Below are 20,496 nucleotides of genomic sequence, written 5' to 3' on the forward strand. Positions count from 1 at the left end.
TGGTCTTAGATGATCTTTACAGCAATGTTCATCATGCTGGTCTGAGACTGAATTAGTGTTCCTCCTTTTACACACTCAAGATCACCTCAACAGCAGAGCCACTGACAGGAAAGTTTGTTTCAGTCCGAGAAAAACATGGAGTAAATGTATTATTTCTGATGAATTCTCCTTCTGATCATTTAGTTGGATCTGGAAAATCATACAATCTGAGAAGAAAAGGTAAGAGCTTGCATGAGCTCAATGATAACATGGACTGCGTCTCATCCAAAGGCGTCGATGTCCTCCCAAAAAGAAAAGATCTAAATCTTCATGAGCAACTTTTTCCAACCATTCAGGAACGGTTCAGAGATGATTTTTGCATGGTGGAGCACTGCTTCACAACACAGAAGTTACAGAAATGCTTGTATATGAGAACTTTCTATATTGAATCTCAGATCTTAAGGCTATTGAGGACATCTTCCAAATTGTCCAGGATCGGCTTTGGTGATTTCTTCATTTGTTTCAAAAGTTAAAATGATACCAAACTCTCTAAATCCTGGTACATTACAATTTAAACTCCCTAGATCTTAACCTCACTGTGTGATCATGATCAGTTCTCAAAAGGCATGTGGAGAAAGAGAAGCCAACCAGCTGAGATCAGTTTTAAGTAGAGGACAAAAACAGGTGACCACCATTTAGGATTTGATCTGAAAGCTGGTATCAAGGATGTCTAGCTGAATAATAACAGGTACAACAATATAAGCATTAATACTGGAAATTTACTCTGCTCCTGAAGTTGAAGTGAATGAAGTTACCAAACAGAGTTTCTGCAAAAACATCATGACTAAACACAAAATAGTCGTAACTTAATGATGTAATATGTTGCGTAAATCCCCTTTTTATTACCAAAAGTACCTTGACCCATTGAGACATGGACTTCAATAAAGTCCTGAAGCATTTTTGTTCTCTGGACTGGTCAGCCTCACAAAGAGGCCACAGCAATCAGGAAATACTTTTTCCATTTGTCATTTTAGTCCAAGATTCCCCAGCAGAACATTGACCAAGGCATGGCATAGTATTTTTCTACTTCTACTATATCGGTTTTGAATTAAAACAAATTCCTTTCACTGCTCACTTAATAAATACAAGGTGCCATAATTATAAGATATTCTAATTGGCATGAATTACGTAAGTGTTCATAATGTTATACCTGACCAGTGTGTTAAATATTAAATGCGCTTTATTTGCAGTTCTGTAAATCTGTCTAGGAGTGCTTCTGTAAATGTGAAACGTCCTCTTTATTCACCGTAAGTGGAGGGGAAACCTGCAGTAACTCTCTGCTCCTGTAGGTAGCGATAAAGACGCTCACTGAAGTACAACAAACGTAGAAGAAGCCGCACACGTGTGACAACAACACCTCAGGAGTCATGGGGAAGCGGCGGCAGAATAAGCAGCTTTTCACAAATCTATCCAAAAAACAGAAGAAACACTTGAAGGAGTTTGGGGAGGAGCATCCATTTCACGATGTGTAAGCATTATAACAGAGAACAATCTTTTTTAAATGAAGAATTGCGTTTTATTGTCAGTTAGGAATCTACATTTTGTTCAGACTACCTTCAAACAAGCATTTTAACCTAAAACACAAAATAAACGCGTAATAAACGTGTCTAGCTATTCATTTGAATAGTCAGGGTTTATTTTGTAGACCATTATTATCTATAGCAGTTTATGTTACTTCTTAATAAACGCGCGAATTCGCAGTAAAGGACGAATATCATTGTTTCTCCTACGAGGGTTTAAGAAATTTGACTGCAGTATTTTCCAGGTCTTGGTATGCAAGGGATAAGAGAACGGGGAACATTTAATATTAAGGACTCATGAGGAACATTTTATATTAAATGTACCCCGTACAGGTCAGTTTCTGCTCTACTGTCTAAAGTTGGATCTATCTGTCCTTCCATCTATTACTTTGTGTTGTTGTTCTAATTTGCACTATATGAATACCAATAGATCACAACAAATCCAAAAGGAAACAAATCCAATGTGTTGCGGAGATAATAAGCCCCAGGAGCTTATTATGACTTTCACCATCAATCCAGCTGTCCATCCAACTATCCATCTAGTCCCTCATGAGTCTGTCCATCAGGTCATATCAGATCTGTCTTTATCTCACTGCTGAATTTACTGTTGTGTGTTTTCCACAGTGTGAATGAAAGACCTGAAAGGACCCAAATTGTGGAGCTGGTGAGTGTTCCTTGAGTTTCCAGATCAAACACCAAAATAATTGTACTGAACAACCATTTATTTAAATAATAATCCTTCCGAGTTTCTTATCTGCTCCAGGTTTTGAAGTCAGTTCTCAACACTTTGGGAATATTGAACTGTAGCTTTGCTTAGATTTAGTTTTACTACAAGTATTTAGAACTGTTTCAGTTTTTTTTAATGTTTTGTTTGTTTGTTTGTTTGTTTGGTGCAGCCATCAAGCCCAGAACAATCTGACTCAGAACCTGTAGACAGGGAAGAGGAAGAAGATGAAGAACCAGAGCAACAAACTGCCTATCAGAAGCTTCTTTCAACGCTCAGTGATCCCACAGCTGATGCCCAAAGCCACGAGGATGAAAGCAGTGACGACGAAGAGGAAGAGCTCCTCTTTGAAGGCAAGGGGATTTTTTTTTTTTGTCTTTAAAAAATGTTTGACAACAGTTTGTGCTTGACTAAAATAAGAGTTTAATGTGCATTAGAGGGTCATGTTGAGGGTGAGGATGCAGAGGAAGAAGAACATGGAGAAGAGGAGCCTGGCGATGAAGAGGAGGAGAGGGTTGATGAACAGAAAGAGGTGGCAGGAGACAAAGAGTTTGTGGACAAGGAGCATGAGTCTGCGTTCTGTCTGGAGACCAACTTTATAGGAAAAGGAGAACAGGATGAAAACATTCCACAACTCAAGAACAGTAAAGGTAAGAGCGGATAGAAAACTTAAATAATAATTTTTTCTATTGGTCTTTTTGGCGTGTTACATTTTGTCTTTTATTCTCTTTTTTTTTTAACAGACATGTTTTTAGTCCATCTGGATACCGAACTCACTGAAGAGGATGTGCTTAAAATTACATCTGGCTCCAAATCCAAAACTCAGATCACGGTATACACAAAGTCACCTTGTCACAGCTTAAAGCAGCTTTTAATTATATTTTTATTGATGCAGGACACGGTAAAAGAGAGCTGGGTGATTTCCTGCAGATTGATTCACGTGGTGGGAATACTTTTCCGTTGTACTGTGTGTTGCACTGAGCCACTTCTAAGGTTTCTCTGCTCCCTTTTTTTTTATAGTGGGCAAAACTGGGAAACCTTCTCTGCACCAATCCTATTGAAAGGTTTGGCCCCATCGGCCCCCAAAAAGACACAAACCAAACTGTTTTCCATAAAGTTTTGGAGAGCAGCTGGAGGAATCTGAACCAGTCATTCAATCCTAAAGGACAAGCCGAAGAGATCAGCCCCCTCCAGATGGAGCTACTGGCCCTCATGGCGTCCTACAAGGACCTGTATCACCCAGAGGCGTGCCATTTGAAGCAGGGCTCATATGTTCGCAGTGCATACTGCCTGCATGTGCTCAACCACATCCTGAAGGCCAACTCCAGAGTCCTGGCTCACAACACCCAACTGAGAGAGCGGAAGAGTCAGGCTAAAGCTGGAGCTGAACCACAGGAAGAACCTAGAGACCAGGGACTGACCAGACCAAAGGTAAACAACTAAACACACGTGTCAGGTCAGTTTTAGCTGCAACTTTTTTTTTTAATGAAAGCGTCAGAGATCTCTTCTATGAAAATATTTAGTTAACAAATCTTTATTTAATTAATAAAATCTTAACACATAGAAGAAACCCATTGGGATCCATTTATGAATCTCTATAAAGTCACACAAACACTCAGCCATTGGACTAAAAATTGGTTAGGAAGGGGTTTAATTTAACCCAGACCACCTACAGAGCATGTAAGGATCTCGACCACTTTGTCCCAGGTTCTGATCCTGGTTCCGTTCCGGGGGGCCGCTCTGCAAGTCGTCCACACTCTCATCAGCCTACTGGAGACCAAAGGCAAGAAGATCGTTGTCAGCAATAAGAAGAAGTTCAAGGAGGAGTTTGGAGAAGCAGAGGAAGAAAAACCAGCCAACCTGCGCCGGCCTGATGATTACCACGCCGTCTTCTCTGGCAACGTGGACGATCACTTCAGGATAGGTACGTCTTCCAATAAGGAGTTCCTAAAAACCTCCGCCACTTATCTGACCCTACATCCTGATGGCTCTGCACTCTCCCTCCCAGGTGTGTCCATAGTGAGGGGCAACATGCGCCTCTACGCCCCCTTCTACTCATCTGACATCATCATTGGGTCTCCGCTCGGCCTCCGAACGGTGCTGGGAGCCGAAGGAGAGAGCAAGAGGGACTACGACTTCCTGTCATCCATTGAGCTGCTGGTGCTGGATCAGACTGACGTCTTCCTCATGCAGAACTGGGAGCATGTCCTGGTATGAGGAGTTTACATGTGGCACCACCTGCTGTTGAAGTTTTCCATTCTTCATAACGAGAATATTGACTCTATTAAAATAGGCTAGAAATTTTGGGTTTTTGAACCAGTGATTTTTAAGATTTAAAACTCAAAATGTCAACATGTATCTAACTAGTTCAGTATTCTTCTTCGATATATTATTTCTATTTATCTTGATTTGTTTTGTCAAGCTGGATGGTTCTGCTACTGCAATGTTTTGCTTAAAGCTTAGTAATTATTGACCTGTAAGCTCCAAAACCTAACGTGTTCGTGTGTTTAAGTTAGTAAGTGTTGTCCTCACCCTCCAGCATGTGATGAAGCACATGAACCTGCAGCCGCTGGACTCCCACGGAGTCGACTTTTCCAGAGTGCGGATGTGGAACCTGAACAACTGGGCCAGACACTACAGACAGACGCTGGTGTTCAGCTCCATCCAGGACCCGCAGATCAACAACATCCTCACTAAACACTGTGCCAACTACAGAGGACAGGTCAGGCAGTAGAGATACTCGCTTATTTTTGTTTCAAAGATCTGAAATCTTAGTCCTCGTTTGCACTGAGCCAATCTTCAGCGAAGCAGTAACAGTTTTTTTGTCGCGATTCAGCCGCTCGTTTGCTTGACACCAGTGAGTCTCTCACACCAGCGCTTTTTGAAACCAGGTTTCAGAGTGAAACTTTTCTGCAACACCCCCTACAGAGATGCTACCATTCTTTGACCCTAAAAAAAATCTGCAACAGCATCTGAACATTGTAACTTTATGAAACGGGAACAATATCAGGGATTTGTCATTGTTGAGTTGATCTAATTGTATCTATGCACTGATTCATACACCTCATTTATTTTAACCTTTACAGTTTTCTTAATTTAAGCATGACATTGCATGTCATTATTAACACCTGACTGAAATTTGCATACTTCGTGTTTCTGGGGGGTTTTGTCTCAGATTACCACAAAAAACATGCCAAAGACGGGCTCCATCTGCCAGGTGCTTGTTCAGCTGCCTCACGTGTTCCAGGTGTTTTCATCCGACAGCTTCATGAATCAAGATGCTCGGTACGTGTCTCAGCCGAAATAACTTTATGAGCTCCTCGCAGTGCCTTTTGCTTGAACTTCATTTCCTTCATCTGCTTGTAGGTTTCAGTTCTTTGTCGATAAAGTACTTCCTCAGTACAGGGACTCAGTCATGTCCCACACTCTGATCTACATCCCATCCTACTTCGACTACGTCCGGCTGCGAAATCACATGAAGAAAGAGGAGATTAGCTTCACGTCTGTGTGCGAGTATTCCAGCAAGTCAGAGGTCTCTCGAGCCAGGCATTTCTTTCTGAAAGGAGAAAAACAGTTCCTGCTCTTCACCGAGCGCTTCCACTTCTACAAGAGGTCTGTTCTTAGTGTACTATCCATCAAATTATGTGGTATCTCCTATTCTACCTGTAACAATCTGCTCACGTCGTGCTTATTTCATTCAGGTACGCTATCAAAGGGATCAAGAACCTGATATTTTACGGCCTGCCCACCTTCCCCCACTTCTACAGCGAGGTGTGCAACATGCTGGCAGCAGGAGGTCAGGGGGAGGAGGCCAGCTGGACCTGCACTGCCCTCTATTCCCGCTACGATGCCCACAAGCTGGCTGCCATCACCGGAGCCCAGCGAGCCGGACAGATGCTGCACTCCAACAAAAACGTTCACCTTTTTATCACAGGAGCAGAGGACAAAGCCTGAACTGATAGCAGCCCAGCAAACGTGTTTGTGTCTAGTTTTATCAGTAAATTGTGACTCTTTCTCTTCCTATCACAAATATTTATTGGTTTATTGGATTTCTTGATGCATTTCTAAAGGGTCCATAAAAAATCTAATCTTACATAAACGTTATCATAATGGTTGTTCAGATGTGTACCAGGGAAATATTTCCTCATCTGTTTGTTGGTTAGAGTGCTTTGATTTAGCGACATCAGAGCTGATTAAATAATTTTTGTGACTCAGGTGTATCGAAAATGTAAAGTATGGAAGCCTGTTTGTACCAATAGAGTCAAAAATATATATATATCACTCTCAATAAACGTTACAAATGAGTAAAGTCCTGAAATTTATGGGAAACTATGGCATTTCTCTTAAAAATAAAAAAAAAGGTAATTAAGTTCAGTTTAATTATATAGAAACAATTTATAACGGTTAAGCAGGTAGATTATATCATTTTAAAAATTGTGATCCATTTTATAATTTTGTTTCAACTAAGGTTTTGTGGAAAATATAATTGATATTGCATTTTTGAGTCGGCTAACGTTTTTATGTTGCATTTCCATAAAGTTCCTATTTGCTGGTGATCCCATTTATTTCCTAAGGATCTAACATCTTTGAGTTGTTTTGAGGGACATATGATCTGATTGCATAAAGTACAGTCATTTATCAGAACAAACATGTACTATTCTGCTTTTTTGGAAATTACCTTTTGCATTTATGTTTAAAATATATTCTAAAATCACAAAGTTGCATCCAATAAATTTCTGAAAATGAGTTTGTGAGCTTCAGAGAAGTAATCTGCAGTTTCTGGAAACTGCTTACTTGTAAGTTCAGAGAAAATAACCTTTAGAAAAGCAGCCATGATATCATAATAAGCAACTTGTAAATAATGGACAGTCTCAACGTACCCTGTAATTTCTGGAAAACTAACCTTCCTGTTTCAGAAAAAGACCTTGAAGTATAGTTCACAAAAAGTAAGGTTTAAGTTAATTAAGAATTATATGTTAGCTCCAGAGAATTAACCTGTAAAGTTTTAGTCCAAAAAACACAGCCTGAATATTTCATAAAGATTGTTGCCAGTTCCACAAAGTTATCCTGACCATTATGGTAAAGGAAACTCAACTGTCCTAAAAAGTAACCAGTCAGTTAGTTCTAGGAATACAAAGTGTAAGCGATGAAGAGCATCCTCTGTAGTGAGTTATTGAAGTTCTAGAAAGCTAATCTGAACCTTCCAGAGTACTTTGTAGGTTCTGGAAATCAGTCTGTAAATTGTGAATTCCTCAAAGTACCTTGTTAGTTTTCCAAAAGCAGCCTGTTACTACTAGGAAAATTGGGAGCTGTATTATACAAGCCTTGGTTGGTTTTGTTTTTAATCCAGAATCCTAATTTTTACAATTGTACTGAATAGTTTTTATAAGTATTTGTCTATTTTCTGTCACTTTTGCATCAGGTAATTATGGCCTCCAATTATACAGCATGACTGAGCACATGCTGAGCTATTTCTGAGACTATAAAACAGAAGCACTTGCGCAAAGGAGGATATAGACTTTCCAAACCAATAGTTATCAGGACTAAAAACAAAACACAGCATAATAAAGAAATATAATTATCACCAACTGCAGTGATCCATTCAAAAACGATAAGCTGTTGGGTAAGACATCGCCTGTTCAGATGTTGTATGAACCGCACACATAATTATTAACTTCAAGAGTGACTTTAGTCATCAAATTACAGTTTTAGTCCGCTGCCGGAGCTGACACGCAGCACTTGGTCTCTAACCCGCAGAGGCGATGGACGAGAAGCAGCAGAAGCTCAGCCTGAAGCGAGAGGTGGGGCTGATAGGAGCCGTGTCGCTGATTGCTGGAACAATGATCGGATCTGGGATCTTCATGTCCCCGCAGACAGTCATCTCCTCCGTCGGCAGCTCTGGAGCCAGCCTGGTGGTGTGGGCCAGCTGTGGCTTACTGGTGATACTGGTGTCTTTCTGCTACGCTGAACTGGGAACTGTCATCCAAGAGTCAGGAGGAGAGTACATCTACATCCTCAGGACGTCAGGTCCAGTCATGGCCTTCATGTTGGCCTTCAGCTCTATCTTATTCGTGAGGCCTGCTGGAGTTGCAGGCATCTCCCTGAGCTTCGCCCAATACGTCGTGGCTCCGTTCTACCCAGAATGCCCTCCTCCAGTGTCTGTAGTGAAATGCGTGGCTGCAGCAGCAGTCTTGGTTTTAGCCACCGTAAACTGCATGAATGTTCGCTTTTCAATGTCGGTGCAAGTGTTTTTTATGGTGGCTAAGGTGGTGGCCTTGGGAGTCATCGTTGTAGGAGGGGCGGTCATGCTTGCCAAAGGAAACACGGAGAGTTTTCAAAACTCCTTTGAGAACTCAAACGTGGGCATCAATCCCATCGGCGTTGCTCTCTACCAGGGGCTGTGGTCGTATGACGGCTGGAACAACCTGAACTATGTGACAGAGGAGCTCAAACGTCCAGAGGTAAGAAGTCACAAAATAAATCAGGCAAACCTATAAACAAAAATTCAAATCTGCACTAGAGTACTCATAAACTTTATGCGGCATTGTAAACTGCATGTGCACTGCATAATTAAACAGATAGCAATACGTTTCAGTAGTTATTTACCTTATCAGCTTTTTACATTATCATGGAACTAATTTTAGCCCAATTTTTTACAATGATACTGCAAAGTTCAGACCTAAATCTCTGAGGGTCGAGGCCTTGATTTGTTTCTCTTCGTTTTATTGTCCCGACCAACACTGTTAACTAAAAACTGCAGTTTGAGCTTAAGCAATGATTTTAAACAGCAAAATAACAAAATCAGTTGAAAGAAATAGGCAAGTATGGAAAACATGCTTCCATCTCCATGCTTTGCTGTGCAGACGTTATTTAGTTTATGACCTCTTCTATCTTCATTTGAAACTGATGAACAGGACCACTTACTTTGAAGTATTTTTTTACAGTACATTGGTGTGCCTATTTGTTTAATTTTGGCTGAAATGGCTCTCCATAGCTCTTGACCAGGTCTTGATAGACTTGGCCAAGAGGCCAAAAAATGAAACTTTTTACATATTATAATTTTAGCTGGTTGCAGCTATTAGCACTGTTATCTTGCAGCAAGAAGATCCTGGTTTTGAATCCCATCTTGGGTCTTTCTGATCGGAGTTTGCTTGTTCTCTCTCTGCATGCATGGGTTTTTTTCTGAGTGCTCCGGTCTCTTTCCACAACCCAAAAACACGAATATTCAGTTAACTGTCTTCAGTAAGTTGTCCACCTTATGAACTGGGCTACCTATGGATAGAAAGCGAAGTCACACATTAACTTGGACCCCTTAGAAAGCCCCTTACCTAGGATTAGTATCCTAGAACCTTGTTCATGTGTTGTAGCAGTTCTAACAGATGCCCCGCTGTTAGGGAAATCAAGCTTTGAGAAGTTTGACAGCTTTCTAAATGTTTGCGATTTGTTAATATTTCTCACTAAGAAGTCACTGCTTCTGACAGGTTGATGCCTTTGTGTTCACAAACTCTTCTTTGCTCCAACTTAAACTCCTGCTTTTGCAGAAGTTCTGTTGACTATCATTTAAGCACTAGTTCATTTAATTATCAGCACGTTTTGCTAATTTCTCCATTTAAGTCCTATTAAAAAAAGGTCTATTGCTTTCGGCAGACTAATACCACCGAGGAACTAATATTTTTATGTCCATTCTGTTTTTTCCATGTGTTGTTGTATCTCTTAAGTCTGACCTTTGAAATTAAACAGTAATTTTCTTCTGCACTCTGCATGTCACACTAAACCCCTGTAGATAGTTTATCAGTTTAAAGAAGCAATAAAATCAGGTCAGGTCAATCAGCAAACGGCGCAGCGAAGAAATGCAGTGTTTTAAATTTGACTTTGCTTTGTTTTATTTGAAGAGGTTGGTCTTGTTAGATAATATCAAGAAGAGAGAGAGAAAGAGAACTAAATATTTGCATGAGTTTCACATTCTTAAATCTCAGCCTAATACAGTCAAACGAATGAAAGCAGCTCGAAGGGATGTCAAAGTCGAACAAGAAACTTCTCCGTTCTTGACAATTCAGGAGTAGTTGTAACACCTGTTGCTCTGTTTAACATTACCTAATGGTTCACTGGTAATTTACGTCAAGATCTGAGGTGTGTTTCGTGGAAATCCCTCAGAGCAGGTAGTAGCATTCTCCAACAATGGAGCAAGGACTGAGTCTGAAGAGGGAAGTTGGGATAATAGGAGCTGTGTCCTTCATTGCTGGGACCATGATAGGATCTGGGATCTTCATTTCTCCACAGTATGTCCTGCTAGCAATCGGCAGCCCCGGGGCCAGCTTCGTCATATGGGCCTGCTGTGGCCTGATAGCCATGCTGGGCGGCCTCTGCTACGCTGAACTGGGGACAATCATACCAGAGTCCGGAGGGGAGTACATCTACATGCTATGGACAGCTGGAAAAGTCACAGCCTTCGTGTTTGTCTTCAGCTTCGTCAGTGTCATGAGGCCCGCCAGCGCCACTGGGATCGCCCTCAGCTGCGCTGAATATGTGGTGGCACCGTTTTATAGTGGCTGCGCCCCTCCACAGCTGGTCTTGAAATGTGTGGCAGCTGTGGTGATCCTGGCCTTGGCTCTGGTCAACTGTCTCAGTGTCCGCTTGGCCACCGGCATCCAGGTGGTCACCATGGCCATTAAAGCACTGACGCTGGCGGTGATCATACTGGGAGGAGCTGTGATGCTTTTTCAGGGCAACACTGCAAACTTTGAGGATTCTTTTGATGGAACGAATGTAGGCGTGAAAGCCATCGGCATTGCTTTCTATCAGGGCTTGTGGTCCTATGATGGCTGGAATACTTTAAACTATTTAACTGAGGAGCTCAAACGACCAGAAGTAAGACTGATCAGGTTTGCTATTATTTCTTAACAGTTTGCAAAATCATGTAGTTAATCTCTTGAAGTGGTCTGGATAAATAGATATGTAGGATTTCTGCAAGTATCTTTAAGTTTTTCTTAGGACTTTGATTGCTTTACCTTTTATTTTCTGTAAAGTATATTGTTCCTGATAACACTCGCTGGTGGTGTTGGAGTGGAAATGAGTGACAAGTGTAAGAAGCAGCTAATGTCTAAGGGAAAGCTTAAAAAGCCTGAAGAACTGAGCTAAGTTACAAAACATGAAAGTCATGCTTTGGAGTTTGGAGAAGAAATACATCTGTATCTCCTGTGGACTGTGGGGAAAATTTCATGTTTCTTTTCAGTCGCATCAATGTCTGCCTGGGTCTTTTACAAAAGTTGTCAGAAAATCTTTGAAAGATATGAAAACACTGAGAAAGATTTCAAGAAAGTCTGGCTCCTTGGACCAAATGAAATTACAAAGCATTGAGACTTCGTTCCATTTTGTGTGTTGATTCCAGTGAGCTAAAATAACAGAAGAGTTAAAGCTGGTGCTTAATTAACCAAAGCCCAGCTATAGATACAATGGTAAATGGATTGAGCTTATATAGTGCTTTTCCAGTCATTTTGACCACTCAAAGCACTTTACACTGGAACCACATTCACCCAAATACACAGATCAGAAGGCAATTTGGGGTTAAGTGCCTTGCCCAAGGGCACATTGACATGAAGCAGGAGGAAGCTGGAATTGAACCTACAACCTTCTGATTGCAAGACAACTACTCTATCCATAGAGCCACAGTCACAATGAGTTTATGATCAACTGATGGATGTTAAAACATTGACAATCACACTTTAATCATAACCTGCTGACTTGCTGCCCTCTGACCAGTTACTGACTTCTTTGTCTGCAGACTTCTTGAAGTTTCCGTTGGAGCGATTTGGTCTCCTTTATTCCAGTTTCCGTCACGGCAAGTAAAAAAGCAGAAGGACTGAAAATGAAGCGGGTGATTGGACTGGCTGGAGGTGTAGCTTTGGTATCGGGAACCATGATCGGTTCTGGGATATTCATGTCCCCACAGTTTGTTCTGGCCTACGTGGGAAGCCCTGGAGCGAGTCTGGTGATCTGGGCCCTCTCGGGAGCCGTGGCTCTGTTTGTTTCGCTGTCCTACACCGAACTTGGGACCATCCTTCCTGACTCTGGAGGGGAGTTCATCTACATCCTCAGGATATTTGGTTCATTTCCTGCTTTCTTCGCCGCTGTCACTTTTATCCTGCTGGTGAAACCTTTCAGCATCGCTGCCTCGTCCATCAGCATGGCAGAGTGTGCCTTGACGCCATTTTACTCCGGCTGCCAGCCTCCCCAGCTGGCTGTGAAATGCACCGCTGCTGTCGCCATCCTGGTTGTTTCTACTCTCAACATCCTGAATGCCCGCATTGCAGTCAGGGTCCAAGTGATCTTCTTGGTGGCCAAAGTTTTAACACTTGTAGTCATTGTGGTTGGTGGGATGGTGGAGGTCATAAAGAGCAGTGATGTGTTTATGGAAAATTTTAAAGTTGAAAACTCATTTAAAGAGACACGTTACTCTGTGAGCACTTTGGGGATGGCCTTCTATCAAGGTCTCTGGTCTTATGTTGGCTGGAACAACCTAAATTGTGTCACAGAGGAACTGAAAAGACCAGAGGTGAGATTTTGGATTGCATTTACTTCACCAGTTTAGTGTGTGAGAATGTTAAACCAACATTAAATATCATCCTGCAGTTCAAAAACCGGCATAATGAATGAATGAAACAGGATCATCAGTGCTTCAGGACCACTATAGTGACCAGGCACCATAAAACAGAGATTTTGTGGTTTTAATTTTATGGAACCGATCTCAGTCTCTATGGATTAGATTGGCTTATGATTGAGTCTTGGCACAAACAAGTGCTGTATGATTTTCTCATTAATGGTTATTTGTTAGGGTATTTTGATGAAAAGCAGTTTTCTTAATTAAATGTTTAATTACAGCAACCTTAATCATTTGCAGTCTGTTAACCATATAGCCTAACAAAGCCTCATGTAAAATCCAAGACCACTTTAAAAGGTTACAAGAAAGTTAACATTTTGGAAGAAAATTATTTTTGAGGAGGTATTGTGTAGAAAGTTTTTGAAAAGGACATTTTATGGTAACACTTTATTTGAAGGGGAGTGAATAAGACTGACATGACACTGTCATAAACATGACATAACACATGTCATGAACATCAATAAGCCTTCATGAATATTTATGACTTGTCATAAAGCGTCATTTGGTAAATTATGACACTTTTAATACAAAGTTGACATTATTCAAAATGCCTTTGTTATGACAACTTGACATTAACCAAAAAATCATTACTGATATAAATTTGTTATAAAAGTATTACTGATTGCACTTTAAAAATTAGGTAACTTTATGTTATTAAAGGTAAAGTTTAAACAGTAATGATTTACTGGTTAATGTCAAGTTGTCATAACAAAGACATTTTGAATAATGTCAACTTTGTATTAAAAGTGTCATAATTTACTGAATGACGCTTTATGACAACAGTCATAAATATTCATGAAGGCTTATTCATGTTCATGACAGGTGTTATGTCATGTTAATGAAAGTGTCATGACAGTCTTATTCACCCCGCTTCAAATAAAGTGTTACCCATTTTATTTTCACCCGCCTGTTTGAGAAAGTAATTTCATCAGTAATATGTCTGATCAAAATCAAGAGTTGGCTTTGCTTCATCTTTTCACAGGTAAACCTTCCCAGAGCGCTGGTGATAGCCATTTCTCTGGTCACTGGCTTGTACCTGCTGGTGAATGTCAGCTATCTGACTGTGATGACACCTAAAGAGCTCATGTCTTCCACCGCTGTAGCCGTCACCTGGGGGTAAGAGCAAGTCTGGTTGCCCAGACTCTTTAAGTCTGCAAGAAATTCCAGTTTAATCAGGAGCATCTGTCCATCAGGAACAAGGTGTTGGGAAGCTGGGGTTGGATCATGTCGTTGGCTGCAGCCTTGTCTGCTTTTGGCTCCTTAAATGGGACATTCTTCAGCGGCGGTCGAGTCTGCTTTGTGGCTGCCAGGGAGGGCCACATGGTACCCTGCTGTCTATTTCACCTAAACACAAACATCTGTCTACAATAAAGGCCGTCACACACATTTATAGGGATCCATATTTGTTTTATAGCCAGATATTCTCTCCATGGCTCACGTCCACCGGTTGACTCCCTCTCCAGCTCTCATCTTCACCACTGTGATCTCTTTGGTGGTCCTCATCCCCGGAGACTTTCAGAGTATTGTCAACTACTTCAGGTGAACTTCATGTCCTTTTTTCCTTAAATAAATAAAACAAAAACACTTTCACTCTATTTTAAACAGCTTTTCACTGCTGCTGTTAGTTTCACAGCCTGGTTTTTCTACGCCGTCACTCTGTCTGGACTGATCTATCTCAAAATAAAGAAACCGGAGCTCCCCAGACCATACAGCGTCAGTTTCACACACTCTTATTTCAACATTTGTAGCAATTCACAACAGCTCGACATCATGCCTGTTTCTTCTCCTCACAGGTTCCCATTGTCCTCCCCATACTGATCCTGCTTGTGGCCATTTTCCTCGTTCTGGCCCCCATCATAGACCAACCTCAAATCGAGTACCTATATGTGGCGTTGTTTATCCTAAGTGGCGCAATAGTTTACGTACCTTTCATCCATTTCAAGCTTTGCCCGGGAATGTTTGATAAGGTGACAACGTTCCTGCAGCTGTTCTTGGAGGTCGCGCCAGCAGAGAAAAACCTATGAGTTCATCAAGCTGCTGCAGGTAATCTACAGAGAAATAAGCTCCTCTTGTAATTGGTTTAACCGGACAATCAATTATGTAATGTGTTATGTGTTATCTTTTGCACTTATTTAAATTAAAAGATGTGATGTGTTGGAAAAAAAAAGAATTATTTTAAATAAATTTTATAGTAAGAAATCTTGCAGTTATTTCTTTGTTACTCCAAAATCAAACATTACAATAATTTGTTTTAATTTTCAGCAGTTGCTTTATTTGGTTAAAACGACGATAAAGGTAGAGAGGTATGATCTCTTCCTATTTAGCTGTATCTTTCAGATTTCAGTGAAATAATCAAAAGGGAAGCAAAGTTGAAATTATCATTACACTTTAAAAGACAATTGTTGGTTTTTATCTTGTTTCTACACTTCAACATTAAAATCTTGAATTAGTTAGAGAAACATTCAGCTGTATGTCCATTTGAATAACTTTTAATTTGTACAGGTGTATATTCAAATTTATTTTTCAGATTTTGCTGCAGAATGGCTTTGTTAGAGTACAATGAAATAACACTCACTTTTTATGGACATTTTCAAAAACATTTTGACTCTGTTGCCCAGTTTTGTCTTCATATTCATCTGCAGAAGGACTTATAACTTTCTGTCATATTGCCAGAGCGCACATTTCACTCTGGACCACCTTTGAATTTTTCTTTCCGAGTGGGAACTAAAGTCTTTTTAATCTCCATCATAAAACGGTGAAGACAGATAAAATGAACTGTTTAACCTTCAAATGTTTCCACATACAATTAAATTTGTTGGATGCAATTTATAGTTTTCCCACAGCTGCAGTTAGATTGAGGACTGTCTTCCTGTCTGCCTCTCTGATGAAAAGAATGGTAGCCTGCTCCATAGAAATATCAGAAATCACCATAGCAACCACTTGCTCCATCTTTCTTTGGCTCCTCAGTAGGTTTTTCTGTCTCATATCGATCCATCATGGCTGAAGCCTGTGTAAATTCAGCAGCTGAGTAACTCTCTTCAGCAGCATATCAAGTTCTTTCATTTTTATAAATGGTATAAAAGGAAGAGGTTTTAACTTGGAGTTTCAAAATAAGGCTCACAGATACTGTTTGGGTTTAAATTAGGACTCTAGCTCTGTCACAGCTGATATTACTAAAGTGGTGTTAAATAACTACATTGAGTTACGTTGATTTTCTGGTAAAACACAATTTCTAGTTGGATAAAATCAAACACTCAAAGATGTAGGGTTTTAAAATGTTTACTAGTCGTCTAACGAAGAAAAAACATTGATGGACAATTTGTAGTGACAAAAAATTATTCAGAATAAAACGGGTGAGCTTATGATATGGATTTCCAGTTTCTTTTTGATCTTGCTCACCTTTATATTCAGTCACTTGACAAACCACAAGTGGACAGTTTTAAAAACAAGCACTTCTCTACACCAACTTAGCAGATCCAAACGCAGTAAAATTGTCTTTGACATCAGTCCTTTTTCTTCTCAGTCCCGTTTGACTCAGATTTGTCCTCACAGCTCTCTGTCTCACTTCTGCCCCCTTGTGACGTCTGGTGGTAAAGCGCATGAAGCCGCGCTGCATTCATGTCAGCGTCCTCCGCCCCCTCACAGCACCTCATCCACCTCTGAGGAACGGCCTCGATTCCGTAGTGGGCCCCAGCGATGGCCCCAGCCATGCAGGCTATGGTGTCTGTGTCACCTCCCAGGGCCAAACTGTATGCTATTGTCCTCTCCAGGCCTCCGTAGTTCTCTGGAAGGTAGTCCCGTGGCTGGAGGCAGTGGAGGACACAGAAGATAGCAGTGGGGACAGAGTGCAGTGCTGCAATGCCGTTTCCTGGATGTAAAGCAGTGGGGGGGAAAAAGGTTAAAAATCAATTCTTCACAAATAAAATGAATTAAACCAACCCTGCCCACAACCACCACTTGAATTAATGCACTGCTGCTGAACAGAGAGCAATAAAAAATTTTTTTATATACTTAAACTTTCTGCGTTGAATAACAAATGAAAATGTAAACTGATGGCAAAAACAAATAAATACATATATGCATAGTAAAACATAATACATGTATAGATAAGAAAAAATATAAAAAATGTCAGAAAAACAAATGAAACCCCCAAGAAATAGTAAATGAAAATAGAAAAGTTAAATAAAACTAAATAAAACTTGAGTACTGTTCAGAAAAAGTTTGTTCTAGCTTTTTTTTGGCCATAATTTAAATGATTTTTTTTTTTGCATCTTTGAATTTGAGCACATTTCATTCATAAAGAGATTTATGTTGCTTTTCAGCCATTTCTGATTCAAATAATTGATCATATTACTCAATTAAACCACTTATTTTTTGTCAGTTATTTGTACTTTCCATCCATCTAAGAACATCAGGACCCGGTTTCTGTGCTTGATCCGAATCCCAAAGCAGGGATCTGGTATAATCCCTGGATGTTTATTTAATTTACAAGAAAAAAATATATATAATACACACAGACAGAAATTCTCATATGAATTTAAATGACAAAGTGGGGAGGCTTACTGACCGAGTTCAGAGATGACTTCCTCTATGCTCACTTTATTTCGGTCCATCAGATCTCTGACTCTGTGGAGACGCTCAGAGAATGGTTTTTCTGCTTCTTTTAGACTGAAAAGACACAAGTCATTCAGAAAACTGCAGAGAGACCACCTTTGGAGTTTTGGAGGGGTTTTTTTTGACAAAAATCTAAATTTTCTATTGTGTTTTTTTTCTGGAGGAGCTCTTAAAATTTTTATTCATTGGGAACTCACATTCTGGCATCACGAAGAGCCTCCTCCTCGCCCTCCACTTCTTCCATCTCTGTGATCAGCCTACTTATGAACTGCTGAGGCAGGCTGAGCGCCCCCTGCAGGGACAGATGAACAGCCAATGCTTGGAGGACAGCTCCGTTATAACCCAGAGAGCAAGAGTGTGTCAGCATGGCACCAAGACGGGCAAACTGCAAAGAAAAATAAACTGTGGAGTGATGATCAACCTCATTTACGTTGGAGGATTTTGTTGTTTTTAAACATCACAAGGTCACCACTGACCCGTGTGACATCAGGCAAATTAGGAAAAGCCAGCGCGAAGGGGGCTGCTCTCATTGCCCCGCCGTTTCCAAACGAGCCCCGACCGTTAAACTGATCCCTTGCTGGTTGGTAAACGTCAACAAGCTGGGGGGAAGCAAGTTTCTTCAACACCTGGATCACTCCAGAACCATAACCACGGCCGGGAGAGGCACTGTACTCCTTCGCAAACCTACAAGTGTGAAAAATGTAGGTTAAAAATTTTCTTGTACCAGGCTTGAAATAACCAGGGATGCTGACGTTGGCATCAGTCTACCTGCGGGCCAAGTCCTGCTCATCGTATCCAGACCGGTTCAGAAGAGACTGGACCACACAACGCGTCATCGCAGTGTCATCGCTGTATTCAAGGACGCCTTTAAAACACAGAACTCAGATTAAACATGCTTCTCCTCATAAGGACACGCTATTCTAGCTAAATTTACTCCCTACACTCCAAATTAGATGATCTAAGCATCAAAAGCATATATTATTGTATTACAAAAGATAATAAAATACTGATTCATAAAATAGACAGGAAACCAGATCTACAATTACTTTGTGTCATTTGGCTGTGATAAATCTGAGTAAAAACAGATTGTAAGTGGGACTGCTCAAGACTCTATGCAAGAGTTACAGGCTCCCTAAAGCACAAAAACATGTAAATTTTAGATATTACATGCAAAAGTAAAAATCTGAACTAACTGAAGCTCAAAATGACATAGAAGGGTCAGAAACTTAAAGTGCCGTGCAAAAATATGGTATGCTCCTTAAGGTTTTTCACATTTTCTGATGTTAAAACTACAAAGTATTTTATTAGAGTTTGTGAGATACTATAGCAAAAAGTTAGGCTTCTCAACTTCGGAGTCAACTTCCTGAAAACCTGAGATGAGCAGAAATGATTGAAAACTAGGAACACAATGATCAGGCTTTTCCTGACTGAATAATTTTAAATTATTCAGAGTATCTCTTCAAAGATTTAAAACATATAAAAGTGGGATGATTGCATAAGGGTCTTTGAATCAATTGCTGGTCCTTTAAAGGCAGCATTAGTAGCAGGTAGTAGTTTTGGAAGGACCTGAGAATCAACTGATAAATCCATTAATGCATCAAGCATTTGTTGCTCATTTTAAAGATTAAATGCAGCAAAATGCATGCTTGTTTGGTGATGTGTCTATTGATCCAAAATAATCAAATTGACCACTGATCCGTGTCAATGACATGAGAAAAGTGAACATTAAACAAAGGTGTTACCTTAAAAAACTATATACATCAAATAAATAGCATCGTGAAGTCATGCTTCTCTGGTTAAAGCTGTGCCATTATTTAAAGACACAAATTGTGACAGGCTCCTAGAAACAAAATGCGTCTTGAGCCCAGTTTCCCCAAACATAGTCCTTAAACGCATTCATTGACTCACAGTTTCCTTTAGTTTCATCTTCCAGGCCGCTTAGGTGCTGCAGTACGGTCTCCATTGGAACCTCCTCCGCTCCTTCAAACTCTCCACCGACGCAGTCTCCCAGCACAGCCGCCACCAGCGCTCCCCTGAAGCGGGACATAGACGCCGGAGTTCCCGCTACCGAGGCCGCCGCTCTCACTGCCATCTTTGCCATTCATCCGCACCTTCGCCCTACGTCCTGTGAAATATTTACTATATGACAGCAAGAAGGGCCGATGACAACAAATGTCAGTTGAACTCCTGCAACGATATGCTTCCTGAACCTTGTTTAGTTTCCGGTTAAAGGTTCCGATCGTTCAGCACAGAACTATAATACCCTAGAGTTTTTTTTTTTTTCCCCCACCACTAAGCCATGAATACGCACTAATCCAGCTCGAGCAACTTCTGGTACTCGCATTTCTAACTGGCAAATGAAACTGACTACCAAGTGCTATGTAATATGTGTGCACCAAAATTTGTTAAACATGTGGTTATTAAAATAGATTTGATAATTATATTGAAATTAATTAATGATAACTACAGTTATATGTAACAATTTTAGTCGGGTTTTTTTACATATTGAAAATGACAACACAAATAGATTGGTGGAGCTCGCCCTCTGTTGAACAGGAGATTTAAGGTAGTTATTATTGCTTGCTATGAATTGAAATGAATTGAACATTTAAATTTATAGCAAGTCATCTCAGTGCATTTTACAGAACAATTAAATCTACATACATTCTAATTGATCCTAGTTATCAAACAATGCAACAAGTCTACTTACTATATAAAAAGTAAAAAGTTAATAGCAGGCGAAGGAGAACATTTAGTGGTTAGCAGCATTATCCCAGCAAATGCTCCTCTTTAGGTAGGTACCACAGCCAAATACTCCAGACCAGGTGGGGAGAAGGGGGAAACTGAGAAAACATAAAGTTAAGTTAAAATAAAAGCAAATAATGCTAATTCGAGATTAGTAGAAGAAGAAAATATCAGAGTGTCAAGCCAGGCTGTCCTCC

General features: G+C 40.4%; 3 protein-coding genes across 4 annotated transcripts; 2 read left to right on the forward strand and 1 right to left on the reverse strand.

Annotated features, from left to right (window-relative positions):
• Window positions 1–1,362: 1,362 nt before the first annotated feature.
• utp25 (UTP25 small subunit processor component) lies at window positions 1,363–6,777 on the forward strand. The gene is made up of 12 exons (XM_007575767.2): window positions 1,363–1,507; window positions 2,184–2,223; window positions 2,456–2,636; window positions 2,721–2,933; window positions 3,027–3,115; window positions 3,304–3,714; window positions 3,991–4,207; window positions 4,292–4,494; window positions 4,823–5,005; window positions 5,459–5,568; window positions 5,650–5,895; window positions 5,985–6,777. Exons 1-12 carry the CDS (start codon window positions 1,407–1,409, stop codon window positions 6,235–6,237), a joined length of 2,247 nt encoding a protein of 748 aa, XP_007575829.1. The 5' UTR covers window positions 1,363–1,406; the 3' UTR covers window positions 6,238–6,777.
• Window positions 6,778–7,829: 1,052 nt separating this feature from the next.
• On the forward strand, window positions 7,830–15,135 carry LOC103154479 (b(0,+)-type amino acid transporter 1). 2 transcript variants are annotated; one of them, XM_007575777.2, is made up of 6 exons: window positions 7,830–8,744; window positions 13,923–14,056; window positions 14,134–14,263; window positions 14,355–14,479; window positions 14,566–14,653; window positions 14,734–15,135. In XM_007575777.2, exons 1-6 carry the CDS (start codon window positions 8,046–8,048, stop codon window positions 14,962–14,964), a joined length of 1,407 nt encoding a protein of 468 aa, XP_007575839.1. In that variant the 5' UTR covers window positions 7,830–8,045; the 3' UTR covers window positions 14,965–15,135. The 2 variants fall into 2 exon arrangements, with proteins under 2 accessions (XP_007575839.1, XP_016518033.1); XM_016662547.1 differs by lacking the exon at window positions 7,830–8,744 and adding an exon at window positions 10,302–11,151.
• A 1,068-nt stretch (window positions 15,136–16,203) lies between these two features.
• adprs (ADP-ribosylserine hydrolase) lies at window positions 16,204–19,825 on the reverse strand. The gene is made up of 6 exons (XM_007575786.2): window positions 19,463–19,825; window positions 18,323–18,419; window positions 18,031–18,238; window positions 17,752–17,939; window positions 17,508–17,608; window positions 16,204–16,808 (listed from the first exon to the last, which is right to left on the reverse strand). The coding sequence occupies exons 1-6, from the start codon at window positions 19,653–19,655 to the stop codon at window positions 16,444–16,446; spliced, it is 1,152 nt and encodes a 383-aa protein (XP_007575848.1). The 5' UTR covers window positions 19,656–19,825; the 3' UTR covers window positions 16,204–16,443.
• Window positions 19,826–20,496: the final 671 nt, after the last annotated feature.

The sequence above is a fragment of the Poecilia formosa genome, unplaced genomic scaffold (genome assembly GCF_000485575.1).
Source record: "Poecilia formosa unplaced genomic scaffold, Poecilia_formosa-5.1.2 Scaffold8, whole genome shotgun sequence".
Taxonomy (NCBI): Eukaryota; Metazoa; Chordata; class Actinopteri; order Cyprinodontiformes; family Poeciliidae; genus Poecilia; species Poecilia formosa.